The sequence below is a fragment of the Diadema antillarum genome, unplaced genomic scaffold, assembly GCF_040938485.1.
Source record: "Diadema antillarum isolate AM-2024a unplaced genomic scaffold, OU_Dant_1.0 seq00000507_RagTag, whole genome shotgun sequence".
NCBI lineage: Eukaryota > Metazoa > Echinodermata > Echinoidea > Diadematoida > Diadematidae > Diadema > Diadema antillarum.
The window spans coordinates 1497680-1514691 of NW_027271462.1; the positions used below are offsets into that span (position 1 = coordinate 1497680).

At 38.9% G+C, this 17012-nt stretch overlaps 2 protein-coding genes across 2 annotated transcripts in view; both read left to right on the top strand.

Annotated features, from left to right (window-relative positions):
• The first annotated feature begins 4495 nt into the window (after positions 1-4495).
• LOC139734008 (NLR family CARD domain-containing protein 4-like) lies at positions 4496-15444 on the top strand. Its single transcript, XM_071644815.1, has 6 exons — positions 4496-4561; positions 6304-6440; positions 6772-7049; positions 7964-9510; positions 13956-14117; positions 15439-15444. The coding sequence occupies exons 1-6, from the start codon at positions 4496-4498 to the stop codon at positions 15442-15444; spliced, it is 2196 nt and encodes a 731-aa protein (XP_071500916.1).
• A 729-nt stretch (positions 15445-16173) lies between these two features.
• LOC139734043 (uncharacterized) overlaps positions 16174-17012 on the top strand; it is a 58739-nt gene continuing 57900 nt past the window's right edge. The window contains exon 1 of the mRNA XM_071644851.1: positions 16174-16356. Within this exon, the coding sequence (XP_071500952.1) occupies positions 16264-16356 (93 nt within the window). The 5' untranslated portion in view covers positions 16174-16263. The remainder of the gene's footprint in view (positions 16357-17012) is intronic.

The following is a 17012-nucleotide window of genomic DNA, read 5'->3' on the forward strand; positions in this document are numbered from 1 at the left end:
GTCGTTGAATCTCATTTCTCAAAATACAAGAGCTCTCTCGAATGGGAGTGGAATACCCTACCCTCGCCAACGCTGCGCTTGCTGGGTTCCCATCCATATAGACTTGGTACACCTTGGTGTTCCGTAATTTTCCAAATATTCCCCAAAACGTATGCATCAGATTCTTTAAAAAAAAAAAAAAAAAAAAATCGTCTTTGGGAGGAGGGTAGGTGAGATGCGCCCACACCCCATCAACTTCCGTATAGGTGATGACGCACACATTAAACAAGAGCTACACTGAATCACTGATTTCAGGTCTAAACCTGCAAAAATCCAATCAACCACCCACATCCTCCCCCTCCCCCTCCGCTTCATTCCTTTGCACCATGAACTTATGCTTTTACATATTTTCCAAGTCCCCCCCCCCCCCACGTGAAAACAGATCGACACCCCTTGCTCTGTGCACATACCCGATTTAGATAATTACCTGAAAAGTTCTGCGGAATGAGTAGCCACTTTTTTGGTAACAGAAATGCATGGTTTGTAAGCCCTACATTATAAACAATTATTAACTATTAACTATCGCAATATCAATATTAACATCCTCACATTTCATTCGAGGTATTTGACCTTGTGTGATTTTGTAGGTGAACGGTAATGGCTCGTTAATAAACAGGGCCTACGAGTGCTCTCTATAGAACATCATCATGTTTACCATTGATGATGCCAAACTATTCTGATACTTTGAGGTCATTGACCTCTCGAGATCATCAGAGGTCAAAGGCAGAAACTCGTCTGTGTGCCTTGGAATATGAAGACGATGTCATTGTATACAGATATATAGGTTATGGAATCCTGGCATGGGGAAACTGCTGTACAACTAGACTTAATTCTTTATTATTGATACAGAAAAGAGCTATACGGATAATTAACTTCGCCACATTTTTCGAAAACACTAATGTCTTATTCTTTTCCAGTAGAACACTTAAGATCCAGGATTTATATCATTTTAATATCGGGTCATTTATGTATCAATTAAACTCAGGTGGTCTCCCTGATGTGTTTTCTTCGATGTTTGTCAAAAATACTGAAGTTCATTCTTACCCTACTAGACAAAAAGATTCTTTTCATCTTTCTCCTGTACGAACCGTATCTGCTTTAAAAACAATAACCACTACAGGACCTAAATTTTGGAATGAGTTGGATAGAGAAATAATCCAATCTCAGTCTCTTTATTCATTTAAACATAAACTGAAACTAGTTTTTCTGAATTCATATCTATAGCTATTCTTCAATCCTCCTCGATATTCTCTGTTCATACTTCACATTACTGACATTATCGATTATGTAACATGTGCCTCGCTCGTGATTTCTGTATTATCTCCTGAACTTCCTTTGTACACATTTGGTATCTCTGCTATTGTACACTGCATCTGACTTGTACCTCGCTCGGGTGATCACGCAACACTCAAGAAGTCTGTGCCGCGGACATTGTTTTCATTGTTTTCTTTTTTCTTTTTCTTTTTACTTTTTGGCGTTTATATTTCTCCAATTCAGAAATTGTCATTCCTTTAATTACATACCCAAGTAAGAAATAATCTCACATCCGCATCTGGGAATCTACACCCTACAAGCAATGCTTCTATGTAGATTCCTCATATTTCACATGTTTTATTGTCTTATAAGCTGTACGTGACAATTCATCCAGGCTTTTGTATCGTGATGTCTATGTTTTATGTATTTGTTGAAATGTGGAATATGGAACAATAAAAAACAAAAAAACAAATATGCTTGTTTTGTACATCTTTACCATGTTTGACCTTTCACCAATGATGTCATACTTCAATATTCTGATATTCTGAGGTCATTGACCTCTCAAGGTCATCAGAGGTCAAAGGTAGAAACCTGTCTGCTCTTTAGAATATGAAGACAATTTCATTGTAAGACAGATATGCTTCTTTTGTACATCTTAACAATGGTTACCATTAACCAATGACATCACAGATCAATATAATATTATGAGGTCATTGACCTCCAAAGGTCATCAGAGGTCAAAGGTTAAAACCTGTCAATGCTCTGTGGAATCAGAAAATGGTTTCCCTGAAGTATAGATGCATGTTTAGTGAATCATAACCACATATATCATTCACAAATGTCTAAAAACATCGATATTTTGATATTTAAAGTTCATTGACCTTTGGAGGTCATCAGAGGTCAAAGGTAAAAACCTGTCAGTGCTCTGTTGAATCTGGAAATGATTTCTCTGTGGTATAAACGCATGTTTAGTGCAACATAACCACATATATCATTCGCAAATGTCTAAAAACATCGATTTTCTGATATCTGAAGTACATTGACCTCTGGAGGTCATCAGAGGTCAAATCACACTTACCTCCCGATCTTAAAATAAATCTTATGGTATGTACTAACACTGGTGAAAGTTTCATGCTTTAGTCAAATTTTGCACAATTCACGTGATTTTGAGGGCTTATCTGCGCTACTATAATGTTAGGCACTGCAATTGAAAGTATGCTACAGTAATTCCCTTGATGCAAAACCTCCTTGCTTAATAAATATCAATCTGCATTTGAGAAAAATCTGCAATCGTTTTAAACAGAAAACTTGCATGAAAGCATGGTATACAGTGGAGTAATTTCGTACCACGCTGCGTATGGCATACAACACTCAACAACATACACTTAAAGGGTAAGCAATGAAAAAAAAAAAACCACGTGAACTTTGATCCGAGCTCGATCGTCATGTTCGACAAATGCAAACAACGTAATATATAGGAACGGCATAATGATCGATTGATTTCTTGGAAATGGTCATGCACAATAAACTGTGTGATTGTGTAGTTGTAAACATAACACTTCAGATGGAATTTGATGGACAACTCGCTTTAAACAGTTAAATGACATAATACATATATATTTACAGATGGAATACTAACAAATGAATTAAGTCGTTGGAAAGGGGACCTTTGAAAAGTAGGCCTAGTGTATCAAAGTTGTGTTCGAAGGCCATGCATGCTAAATTTACCTATTGATATTATGTTAACAGAAATGTTATAATAAGGGGAAATATTTAAATTTGCCTGAGGTTATACAAGAACATAGTTTGTCGGCATATAAAGTAAATCGGTGTACAACGAAATTTGATCGTCTTGAAGATGTGTGCCATCAAATCTTTGGAATTATAAAACTTATTTAATTTGATTTTATATATTTATATTTTTTTTTTTGGGGGGGGGTTCTACATTGATATTGTGAATGTACACACATGCAAGCGTTTATATTATATAAGTTGCTACCAGAATAATGTTCGCTCTATTGGATTTACAATTCAATTTACAATTTATTCAATTCAATTCAATGGGTATGAGCATAAAAATGTAAGCGATACAATAAATGATGCAGAAGGGCTACCTTTTCGGATTTACGAACCTTCAGGAAAAAAAAAAAGATTTTAGGGTTTTCGGATTGTCGGGATTAACGGATTATCGATTTTTTCAGATTAACGGATTTAAAAGGACTTACGAACCTCGAAATAACGAACCTTCGAAATAGTAACCAGATTCTATGATACAGTGACCCCATCTTTCCCAAACACCAAGACAGACACTTTCCAGTAAACATAATTTATTGAAAAATATTTATGCACATTATTTGTCGCCTTCCCTTGTAGTATAGCCATATGGAAGAAACGTTTTACAGTCTGGTTTTGTTTGATTGGAGTGCCTTTGTTGCATTCAGTTTTCATCTCTTCCCCACAACTCTGTACCGACGTACTATATAGTACATGTAATATTCCATTCAATATTCATCCAATGTTCGCACTCACGTTTTTATGAATCATATTTATCTGCTTGTGTAGGAGAAATTCTACAACCATGACTATCTGCCTGAGTCTGTGGCGTGTAAGGATTGGGCGATTCGTCCACCGTTCAGGAAACTTGCAGCTCGGTCTCAAACATGGAAGACTTCACTGCCCTCCCTGCACCGGCGGCTCACGACATTCAAGTGACAAAAGTGACGATCCAGAGGTTAAGGATAATGGGAAGGCTACCTCATGCAATACGAATCAAATAGACAACGACACAAATCCTGATTGTTGGGAAAACGTTCCTATTCTGGGAAAACCGCTTCTGCAACATCAAGCTTGCCATAATATGACAATTCAGTCAGGTCTCCTCGGTACCTTCTCCAGCCACATCAAGTGCTGGTTGAGTGGAAATGGGAGACTGAACTCGGAAATGTCTTTTCAACGTCTTACAGGACTTCCTCCAAGCGCAGCAGATGACTTAAGATACCCCAGTACTCCCATTAGGACGCTACGTATTCCACGTGGTTCATCATACCATGTAACCATACAGTCGAGTCTCTTGCCTAGGTTTACAACTCGAGATTCTCCCTTTTCAAGTGGATGGACGAAAAATCTTGTTCGTTTCTATTGTGATACAACGATTCACCCCTCAGTGTCAGTTTATCAGAGGTGCACGTGGAGAAACCTCTTGATGGATCTGCGCTGTGTCGCAGAAAAGGTGATGAACTATCTGGGTCAGCGTCTTTTGCAGATCACGGTAAGATAATCCAATGTGAAGGGGGAAAAAAATCAGGAATAACAATTTCATTGGTGCAATTGTCAAGGGAGATAGTGCAAAGGCAAACAATGTCAGAAGAAAAATGGCAGGATGACGGTATGTTTATGGCTTTTCAACGAAGCTCCTACACAGTCACTTATTGGGGTACTCATAGCGATGTGATTTATGTTGAAAATTCGCCATAAAAAGTGGGGAAACTTAATGACATAAACACCCCTTCCGGCGGAAAACATCATGTCTATGTCTCATACCTCTCACACCTTTACATAAGTAAAAGAATACTTTTATCACTTTGTAGACTACTCTTAAGATTTTTACTGCGGATATTTCTATTCTTGACATTTAACCCCTGATATTTTTCTCCATACTGATTTTTCTTCTGACGTTTTCTTCTGACATTTTCACCGTAAACTGTTATCCTGATAAATGTATACCCCTGACATTTTCCAATAACATAGTTTTCCTGTGACGTTTTAACCCTGACATTTTTCCCATGAAATTGTTATCCCGACATTTTTACCCCGGACATTTTAGCCCATGACATTATTGCCTTATTATCATTACCCTATTATTACCCCATTATTACCCTTTTATTTCAAATTGAAATTTAGATTGAAAGTTTATTATGATTTGGAATTTTTCTCTAATGTATAGATGCCCAGATTATTCCGAAATTGTTTTAACTTCGGGTTGGACCCCCCCCCCCCCGAATTTTTACCCGTGCGTGAACTGCTAATCTATGCGCAACTTCTGCCTGTCTGAAAAAAAAAAGAAAGAAAGAAAGAAAGAAGGGTTGCACCTGGAATTGTACAATTTTGAAGTGGGATCTATATTTCTCTTTTCTTTTTTTTTCCTTTTTTTTATCGAAGACAACCGAATATATATCTACAATTCTTACTGGCACTTCGAGAAAATATAATACTGTAACTAAAAAAAAATTAATGATAAATGATTTGTCCAGAAGATGTAATATGATGAAGATAAAATACTAGCATGTGAAGAAAGTAACTATAAGTAGGCCTTTCGTGATTTCATACGGAGGTTATTCCCTCAGTTACCATACAAAAACACTATTAGTTTAAAAGATGTAGAAAAAGATAGAGGTGAAGTATATTACAATTTCAGGAAAGTACGTTTAGCAGTGTTTTTATTATTTCCTGTAGGACATTATTTTCCGCGGTGATGTACATGAGAATGAATGTATTTGTTCATGTTCGCACACAGCTGATATAACGTTATTTTGCCATTACCTCCCTCATCCTACATGAACTTCGGAATCACCCTTGGGATTGGATAACCCGAACTAGACAATGTCAAACAAAACTACAATGTATTTGGTGGACCTCAAGGAAGCACTTATGGAGATACTGTGTACATGGAGAGATAGACAACCTCCTGGTACCGAATCATCAGCGTTATTTCAGGGAAACTTCGAGAATGCAATCTGGGCTCCTTGGCTGACTCCTTGCTGTTACATGGACAAACTGCAGAAAATTAAATTGTAAATATTTATGTTCGCATATAGCTTTAGGTTCTCATTGCTATAGGATCACATAAAATACCCCTCCCCTTACAATCTCAGCAATGATCAAACGGCATAAGCGAATTCAGGCCTATATAGAATTTTCTACCTATTACCTGTATCAACTCCTCTCTCTTTCCCTCTCTTTCTCCTCTTTTCATGTTTTCATTCTCTACTTCATGTAATTTGCACAATGCAGGGAATAATCTGGCATCAGGTACACCCCACATTCACGCTGAGCATTCTGCTATGTGGACGCTACATGCCACTTATTCGCCTGATGAGGGCGGGCGACATTGAAACCAACCCGGGTCCAAATGATGATTCGTCTGACAGGTAAGCATTGGTAAGGGTATATTGTTGCAGCTGTATATACTGTAGTTACTGTTTGGTTTTTGTTTTTTGCATCCTTAATATTTCTGCCTGATGCTCTAACACTAGGCTGATTTTTGTCATTATTCTTGATTGATAACAGCATCCTCCCATTATGTATTCAAAGGAACATTCAACCCATACTGAATCAGTACCGTCTGTTTGCATTTCTGTAAGAAAAACTTTTTTTTTCTCGTTGAATAAAACTGTTACACTTGTTTGCTATAAAAAGAACAAACAAAAAACAACAAACACAACAGTTAACATTTATAACCCCTCAACTTGTTTTATGCAGAATCAAATACCAGAAGATGTTTCGCGACTTGTGCAGAGATATAGCTCCCTCATCCTACACTGACTTCGGAACTTCCCTCGAGTTTGAATACAACGTGCTCTGCAGTGTCAAGCAAAAACATCAGATGGACACCAAAGAAGCACTTATGGAGATACTGTGGACATGGAAAGACAGACAGCCTCCTGGTACCGATACCATCAGTGTGCTCAAAGAGAAGCTTCGAGAGTCCCAACTAGATTCTTTAGTTGACGTGGTCACCTCTCACTTCAAACCATCAGGTGACATGCCATTCAGATGTTTGTTGTTGTTGCTGTTGTTGTTATGGTTTTGTTTAATTTGTCCTTTTTTTCTTCCTTTTTTAAACCTGGTTTTTGTGTGTCGGCAATACTACATCTTTTGGCCGACGCCTTTTCACTTTACATAGGTTAATCGTCAGTATAGAGTTGTTTATGATATTAGGCAACCACACAGTCTTAACTTATAACTTCTTTATCATATACATTGTAGGATTATAACTGTGACAACTCAATTATGCAAAACGATTTTGATGCTTAACATCGACAATATGCTCATTTCTATGTAATTTCGACACAGTCTCATAAGATGATTTATTGTATAACAGAACAGCCTTCAAAACACCATTAACAATGATTATCATTATGTTCATTACTCCATTCATTATTACGGTTTGATTGAAGAGATTCAGTGCCTTTAAGAGCAGCCTTGAAAACATTTCTTTTTCGAGGAGGCTGGTGATTCGTTCAGTTTACAACCGTTCTTAGATAGCAAATTTCAATCGAAGAATGACAGGGTTAATTGCCAGGAGGTTCTATTTACTAACCAGGCTGAGAAATGTTTTTTTTTTTCAGTGTAAAAATTGTATTCCTTCTCGTCATACAGTTACCACTTTTTGCTTGTTTCTTTCCAAATTAACTCACTTTTTTTTATCGGAACCCGATGACGAATCACATTTCTAACATGACTGCTAACGTACTCAAACATTTTTGATGTGTTGTTTACAAAATAATGAGTGATTTTGTGCATTTACACACAGTCATATAGCATAATATCACATGTATATAATAGCGAGAAAGAGAGAGAGAGAGAGAGAGAGAGAGAGACAGATACCACTATAATTTATTCATATGTTAATGAATATTTGTCTCTCTGTTTTCGTTGCTTCACCTCCCAGGATCATCACCCAGCACTTCGCTAACAAGGGAACAAGTACAACAATGCTGCAAAGAACTGAAGGAGCATTATCGCTTGTCACGCAGGAAAATCAGAGTAGATCCGCTCAACTTCATGGAACAGGTTGACTTGAATAAACTCTACACAAATCTAAGTCTGGTAGGCCATGATGACAAAACACAAATAACGTACGATCATATGTTGACACTTGAAGCAAACGGAAGTCTTGTAAAGCGCATCTTGATCCAGGGTGAAGGAGGTGTCGGCAAGACAACGTTGTGCGATAAGATTGCCTGGGACTGGTGTAGTGGAGATAAGCTCACGGAACTTGACATGGTGATCGTAATTCCCCTTCGAGATGTCAGTGAAGGTCAAACTGTCAGTGATATTGCTGAGGCATATCTTTCTCAATCAAATACAGTAACATCAAGCCAGATAGATGACTACATCTCAAGAAATCCAGATAAAGTCCTTTTGGTCTTAGATGGATTCGACGAGTTTAGCGGAGAGTTGTCGGGAGACAGCAGCAATGAAGTGATTCGCATTTTACAATCGGATCAATTCAAGTTCTGCAGGGTTTTCGTGACCTCACGTCCATGGAGAACTAGTGAATTCACGATGAGCAATAGACTTGCCAAAGCTTACTCTGTAATCAATGTGGAAGGATTCAACAAGCAAAATTTGAAGACATACATCAAGAGGTACTTCGAGTATGTACAAAAGGATGCTCTTGGAAAAGATCTGATCAGTTTCATGACAGAAAATGATGTCATCCAGTCACATATGGCCCCATATCCAATTTTTTGTGCTATGCTTTGCATCATGTGGAACGAGGCAGATGAAGAGAGGCGACAAGTAATGCACAAGCTGCAAACTTTCTCTCAGTTTTTTAGAGAGATGATCTCCTTCTTGAAAGATCATTATGCAGCAAAGGAGTGTGAAAATCTGAATGATAAAAATCTTCCTCTGCTTATCACGAAAGCTGATAGAGCCATTCTAGACATAGGTGAGATAGCACTGGACGGTTTATTGAAGATGTCTCTTTCATTTCCTGAAGAACGATTCAACAAATGTACTAGTTCCATGGAAACATGCCGCAAAGTCGGGATTTTGACATTAGAGAGAAATGTCACCAGAATTAGGGAGCGTCGTCACCGCGGAGTCAACTTTCCATCCTTTGTTAAGTCAACGGTTTCGTTCCCCCACAAATTGTTCCAGGAATACATTGCAGGAGTATACATTCAGGCTTTATTTGAAAAGGACCGATCCAAGTATGAGAGCCTTAAATACAAACTCCTTCCTCGATACGAACAATTTCGTTACCTTCTCTACTTCTCCTCATATGCGACGGAAGAACTTGGCCTTGATATCATCGATGGCTTGGTACAGAATGGTGACCAGTATTTCTGCGTTGATGTTGCGTTTGAATGCCATGCTGTGGAGGCCGCCAAAAGAGTGGGAAAACAATGGCAGGAATATGCTCTACACAGCAGCCAGCCAAGCCATACACTGTCAGGAATGTCATTCATGGTTCATTTCAACCAAGTGGTGAGTAGGCCTAAGCGTTTTTAAAGAGTTTATGTGAATGCTTTGTTGAAAGTAACGACCGAATTTCCCGTAATTTGTTTAGTATCTCAATTCTGGTATAATTATCAACTTTTTGTTAAAAATGTCTTCTTATACGTTCGTAATATTTTTTCTTTAGCTATTTTGCAAACAGACAGACAAATCAACATATGGTCTATATAAGTCAATTCTTCGACATTGAATTTCATAGTTGGAATGATTTTAGTCGGTCAAGACATTCACATCCTTTATTTCTGTGTAATTTTCACACGCATGAGTCTTGGGCCTATAGTTTTACAAGGTGGCTTCGGTAGGCCTCAAAATTTTATATGTTGCTTCTTAGAGACACTTATTTAGTACTACAGCATGACCAGTAACATTTGTAACCAGTATGATTCTAATGTTGGAATGTGTAAAACCAAATACATTAGTATTCTCATTTATTGTACCAATCCGTACCAACGTTTTTAGAAATACGGAAATACACCGTATGACAATAAATTGAAAAGTACTTAAATGAACCGAACAAACATACATAAAAACAAAGGAAAAACAAAAACAAAACAAACCAACGCTGTCAAAAACAAATCCTTGTCGAAGATAACAGAAGTCTTTACGTGTATGTACACTTATAAGAGGATTATCAAATTTACCATTAATACAAGTTCGGTATTGGGTGTTGCATTACTTTACGTGCGAGACCTACATTCACGTCCATGAATGCGCGTCGTCCCCACTCACATTGAGTAAAGACCCTGTCACACCTTTCCGCGCAAGCTAAGCGGGCTTGTTGCGAGGAGGGACTTTCCGCACGCAGGAAAATTTTCCGCACTGAGGCGGACAAGAATGTTTGCGAGTTTCGCACCTGTTTCTAAAGGCCGTGTCACACCTTTCCGGGCAAGCCTTGCGTGCGACTTGCAAAGAACAATTTTGACTACTCGGAGGTCCCCGTATGATCCGCACATGGCAGTTTATTCCTAGCATGTATTTCAACCGTAGTCGCCCGGAGGTGCGCACGCATATTTTTTTTTTTACCCGCAACCGTGTTTAGGCCCTGTCACACCTTTCCGGGCAAGCTATTCGGGCTTGTTACGTGTAGGGATTTTCTAGCATACCGGACATTCCTGAGGGCGGAAAAGGATTTGAGCGAGTCAACGCGAGTGTCTTACTTGCTGGACGCGTTCTACTTAAATCATACTTGCGAGTATACTGTGTGACCTTTGTACCAGTTGCGTGGGGGCTGACAACTCAGTGAAGGAATTCCTCTAATGGAATGGCTGAAATCCCACAGAATTTCATTATCTTGGCTGCATACGGGACTGCGAAGTACCTGCGTGGGAGTTGCCTGGGAAATGCTGCCGCTAAGGGCCTCCTACTGGCGTTCTGCGTGGACCTCTACGGGCATTCCCGCGACTCACCCGGAAAAAAGTTTTGGTCATGCTCAAAACTTGGCTGCGGTTAAATCGGACTTGCGTGAGCACCTCCGGGCAGCTACGCGCTAGATACTGTCAGGTGCGGACCAACTGCGGAGAGCTCCGGGGAGTAAATTTGTTTCCCCGGAAGTCAAGCCGCAAAACTTCCCCCGTACGGTATGACAAGGCATGAATGAAAATTGCAAGCATTCTTGTTCGCCCGCTGAAAATCTTCTACGTGCTGGAAACTACCTCCTCGCCACAAGCCCGCGTAGCTTGCCCGGAATGGTGTGACACGGCCTTTACATACTAGGCACGTACTACTTACCTTCTACTTGCGCGTAGTTCGTGTGACCTGCGTGAGAGCTTTGAAACCGATCCGTTTTCCGTTACGAGCGACTTGCAGGTATTGAGATGTACCTGCGTTGGGGTTGCCTGCGAGGTGCTGCTGGTAAGGGTCTCATACTGGTGTTCTGCGTGCACCTCTGCGAGCGAACCCCCCATGACTCACTCTGAACAAGTTTTGAGCATGCTCAAGGCCTTGTCATACCGCATCTGGGGAAGTTTTGCATCTTGACTTGCTGGGAAACGAATTTGCTACCAGGAGCTCTCCGAGGTTGGTCCGCACCTGACAGTACCTAGCGCGTATCTCGCTTGTAGTTGCCCGGAGGTGCGCCCACAAGTCCGATTTTTTAAACCAAAATTCTAATTTTTTTTTTCCGGGTGAGTCGCGTGGATGCCCGGAGAGGTCCACGCAGAACGCCAGTAGGAGGCCCTTAGCGGCAGCACCTCGCAGGCAACTCCCACGCAGGTACCAGGTACTTCGCAGTTCCGTATGCGGCCAAGATAATGACATAATTCCCCATAATTCTGTGGAACTTCTGCCATTCCTTCAGAGGAATTCCTTCAATGAGTTGTCAGCCCCCACGCGACTGGTACAAAGGTCACACAGTATATTTGCAAGTAGAATTTAAGTAGAACGCGTCCAGCAAGTAAGACACATGCACTGACTCGCTCAAATCCTTGTTCGCCCTCAGAAATTTCCGGTATGCTGGAAAATCCCTACACTCAACAAGCCCGCATAACTTGCCCGGAAAGGTGTGACAGGGCCTAAACATAGTTGCGGGTAAAATATTTACGTGCGCACCTCCGGGCGACTACGGATTAGATACGTGCTAGGTACTGTCATGTGCGGGTCATCTGCGGGGACCTCTGGGTGGTAAAAATTGTTCTTCGCAAGTCGTACGCAAGGCTTGCCCGGAAAGGTGTGACACGGCCTTTAGTTCAGTTTCTATATAAAATCTCACGTAAAACCACCCATAGCAATTAAGTTTACACATTCTAGACTTGGCAGCATAAATCAATGCCTGGGAGCAAAATTTGTGATCGTTGTACCGTGGACATGTTAAGAAATTTGTGGCACTATAATTCATCACTTGTTCAGTTCAAAGCATTATGTTTGTTTGTGTTTTTTTTTTTCATTTGACTTGAACTAAGCACAATTATTCTCCGTCGTTCGATTCCCACTTCCTGGTGGTGTTAAATCAACACTATATACAGTATATCCTCCAAAAAACAACAACAACAACAACAACGAATTATTGCGCTGTTAACTTCAATATGATAAAATTGTTTTTTTATCTATTTCAGGTTTTTAAAATATAATATCTTAGCTTTATTGTGCAGAAAACCCCATCAGATTTGCTTAAAATGGTCACAGAGAAATGTGAAGCGTTGAAAAGCATGTCATGGGTTTGATACCTCTAAGTTTAGCACTTGGATGCTCTTGGAACTGCATATTAAATGTGTGAATACAATGGACAGAACGTTGAGGGAAGGGATACCTGACATTCTCTACAAAAATTTTCATTTTTCTTTGACCATTGAAGCAAATCGGATGGGTTTTCTGAACGATGTGGATAATAAGTTATGGCATCATACCCTGAAATTGTATTTGGATTGATTTACTATTTTGAAATTTATTGTTGTGAAGGGTCATTTATTTTTCTATTCATTTTTTTTTGGGGGGGGGGGGCAACACGGTAGACTGGGGTTAATGGTCATTATCGATGTCGATTGTGTTCAGCTGACTGCAGTGCTAATGCTCGATTAAAGGTACTTGATTTGGAGATAAAAAAACATCGACGGCGCTGACATTGGACTTATAATGACCCATTTACTGCTGGATAACATTATGAAATAGAAGATGAAAAAGAAGCGAATCATGTCATAAGCTGTAGTAACGTCGGCAAATCAATTAAAGAGATGTTACAGTTTGAATTGGTTAAGATGAGACCTTTTTGACGATGATTTTTTTTTTCTGGGGGGATGTAAAACCTCTTTTGAAGTACATTGTATAAAAGAACACAAAATTCTAAGAAGAATTTTAAGTTTATTTGATGATAATTACTTTAGAAGTGGCTGAGATATCCAAGAGAAAGCAAACCTAATAAAAGGTGGGACCCGCCTCTTGTCAGCATCACTTAGATTTACTTTGTTTTTGGATATCTCGGCCATTTCAAATCCGATTTTCATCAAAAAAACTGAAATCCTCTTAGAATTGTATGCTCTTTAACATTTCATAAAGTGGCTTCTAGGTCATGTAGGTATTTTGCAAAAAGTCAAAAGCTGATATCCTCTCCTCAACCAATTCTATATCTCCCCTTTAAACTAAATGTCAGAGCTGCTAAACTGCTACTATGGTCCTATGAGACAATAAGTTTAACCACGATGTGATGTTTACACCGACTATGCCTATTATCTCCCAGTGAATCTTCAAGTAGAACGTTAAAGTACGCATTCAGTATAGTACTTCCAGTTATGCACGTGATATGATTGTAATAAAGTCATTGTCTACCATCCATCCACCATGGCATGAGTTTTAAATGCATCACGTCTGCATCACGTCAGAATATAGAGTCTGATTTACGATTTTCCACCTGCAAGGCGATTGCTTTTTATATTAATGAACCCTCTCCATGTTGATACTACGTTCCTTACTTCAAATCATAATAGCAAGAATTAAAGATAGACAAAGTGAACTGCGGAAGAACTGTGTCTCGACAATTGGCAGAGGGGATGTGTTCCAGCCGCGTGCTGCGCAGTGTATCAATCACGGCGTCAACATTGCATAACGACTTCTACGAGATCCTCGCCGGAGAGGCACGAAAGTGCCAGGTAAACTAATAATAATAGTTCCATACCATGTTATGATGTATGATACAGGCTAAATATTTAGGGTCACCGAAGTATTTTAAAACGGTTTTGAATATTTCGGTATTATTCCACTTGGAAAATAATGCGCGTTCTCACTGAAACACTTCTGAGTGAAAAGAAGAAACAATCATTAGCATTTCGTTGGTTAATGGCATTCGGTCTTTATATTGTATATCCTATAAGTGCAGATATGAATATTGTGTCCTTGTATAGCTGGAACATGCAAATACTTGTACTGCAGAAAGAAATCCTACTGACCTAATAGCTGACAATGAATAGAGATGATGGTAATACCAGAAAGGAAACCCTTACACAATAAGGTTGACAACATTAGCTTTGATAAAATGTATGACAAAAAGGGATGAGATTTCTCCCTAAACTGCATTGTTTCCCTTTAATCAAGTTCCCATTAACGTGTGAAAGGACATGAATTGTTGGGAAAATTATGCCTGTATCGACCAGCACAGAGCATACATAGGCGAGTCCGGACGCGTATCACTAAGAATCTTGGAATATGCGTCTCCTATGTCTCTCAGCCATGCTAGCATTTTTATAAATGGTATTCAAGATATTCATAACAAATCTAGTCCATATCCGATCTTTCACTTCTACGATGATCTTTTCGAATTGTGCATTTCTTCACGTGCGTAAAGACTTTCAATTATAATTCTAGTTCTGAAGGTCATGGGGGCATTTCTGTGTTAATAATCGTCCAGCTAGGTTCGAAGGAGGGACAGCCACACCAATCTCCAACACGATCTCCAAACTTTACCTGACTACAGGTAACACAGTGGGGGGACATGTTATTAAGTGCATGTGACCGTGCATCATAGAACGAACAAAAAGTTGCACCCCTTGATTTTACATGAGGACTCAAAAAAAAAGAGGAGAAATGGGTCAAGTGAGTCAATCTTGAGGTTTTTCATTTTTTTCTGAAAGAGCTATCCTTCTTCTATACATTATTCTTAATTTAGGATCATTACATTAATGGGAAAGCGCGTATTAAGCAGTTTTTCTGCAACTTTTTTTTTTTTTTTGGGGGGGGGGTTAAAATGATCAGCTATGTCTTACAGGTCCCCTTTCATTTCTTAAAATCCTTTGTATACTCTTCACTTTCAAGTCTAATAACTTTTGAAAGGATAATGCTACTGCTTTGAAAGTTGGCATTAGTTATGGACAGAATGTGTTAATTAAGCATGCACAATTTCAGCTTAATTTGATAATTCCTTCATTGTTGCTGCTCAGGTGGTTTACATCTTGTGTTTTGTCCCTTTCATTGCAGAGCTAGCACCGCTTGAGAAAGATTAAACGCTTGAATAGACCCTGTACTTCAGAGCCTCTTTTCTCAGTTCACACTATTCCAGAGTGTGTGCTTTCATTTTTTGCATGCAAATTCAGAAGGATTATTTCGGATAGAATTAGAATATGGTTTTGGCATCACAATTTGAGTTTGTCAATCATCAATTGACCTGGATAGAACGCTACAGTTACAGAGTTGATGGCGCAAGGTTATGCAACAGTTTGAAATACATTATATCACAGATGTCTCCTGCTAAACTCAACTGCATTGTATAACTTGTTCGTAATTATGGAATATCAACGAATACGATTGGGTCATATTTCAAGTGATTTATCAATTGGTCTAAGATAGCTAAGTAAACATGACAAATTTATAAATTAGTTTTCTTTTGTCAATACCCAGTAATCTGCATTATTTTTTTTTTCTTAATACAAGGTCCACAAGTTAACTGGCAGCGACAGGTCAGACACGCAGACACACACAGCACACACAAAACACACACACTAGATATCGCTAAATATGACCACAAGTTTTAAGTCGGAATCAAGACTTCCGTATTACACGTTACACTTACGTATACGTTATGTTGTTCTTATACGTTCACCCAGTCATATATACTTTTTTTTTTTAAAATCACATAATTCCTTTGAGATTTACTGGACGTTTTGTATATTTGTTCGTGAAGTGTTTATTCTTGTTTCATTTCCAATACAGATTCAAGATCTGGACATAACTTGGTACCCTCTGTCTGCAGATCATCACAATCTATCTTCGATTGGAGTAAACTTTGCCCGATGGATATGTGCCATGCCACGCCTTTTGCACTTCAGAGTAAAGGGCATCGAAAACGTACCCGAAGATTTCTTCTCAAGAGCCGCTGCCTTAGCGTCATCATGCCAGGTATATGTGCATCAAACTTTACGTTCTATAGATTTGTCGAATATATTCTTAAGTGTTCGTATCATTTTCTCGTTGATAATTGAATCTTCTGACCACCTGTAAAAAGACCTGTGAATGTAAGATACAAGTAATGAGTTTTCACTTTTGACGCAAAATTTTCTTTCTTTGAAGTTATTCTGTTGCACATTGCCTTCTGTATGTAAGCATTTCCAATTGTCTGTATCGCTAGCTTTCAGAAACATTAAGCCTTTCAATGCATGAAGCACAGCATCAGCAAAAACACTTTTAGTTGTAGTAAAGAAATGCATCCAAATATGTAGGAATATAGAAGGAGGAATTTCTCAACCTAATGGATCTGACACAATTCTAGAATAATTCTAATAATACAATAGCATTATTACAACCATGAAATAATCGATTTATGCTGTATTAAATGCACAAACATCTGTTGCTTACATTTTTGTGCATGAGTTCGATTTAAAGCTCGAGAGAGATGTAAAAGTAACGATTTATTCTAATCTACATCAGGATCTGCGATATGTTGTCTCCTGTGTATTTCACAAAGAATTCATTCTGTCGGCAAGACGTTGATTTCTATTCTTTCCCGTTAATCATCTTAAATTGGAGGTTGATAATTAGAAGCCACACACTCATCT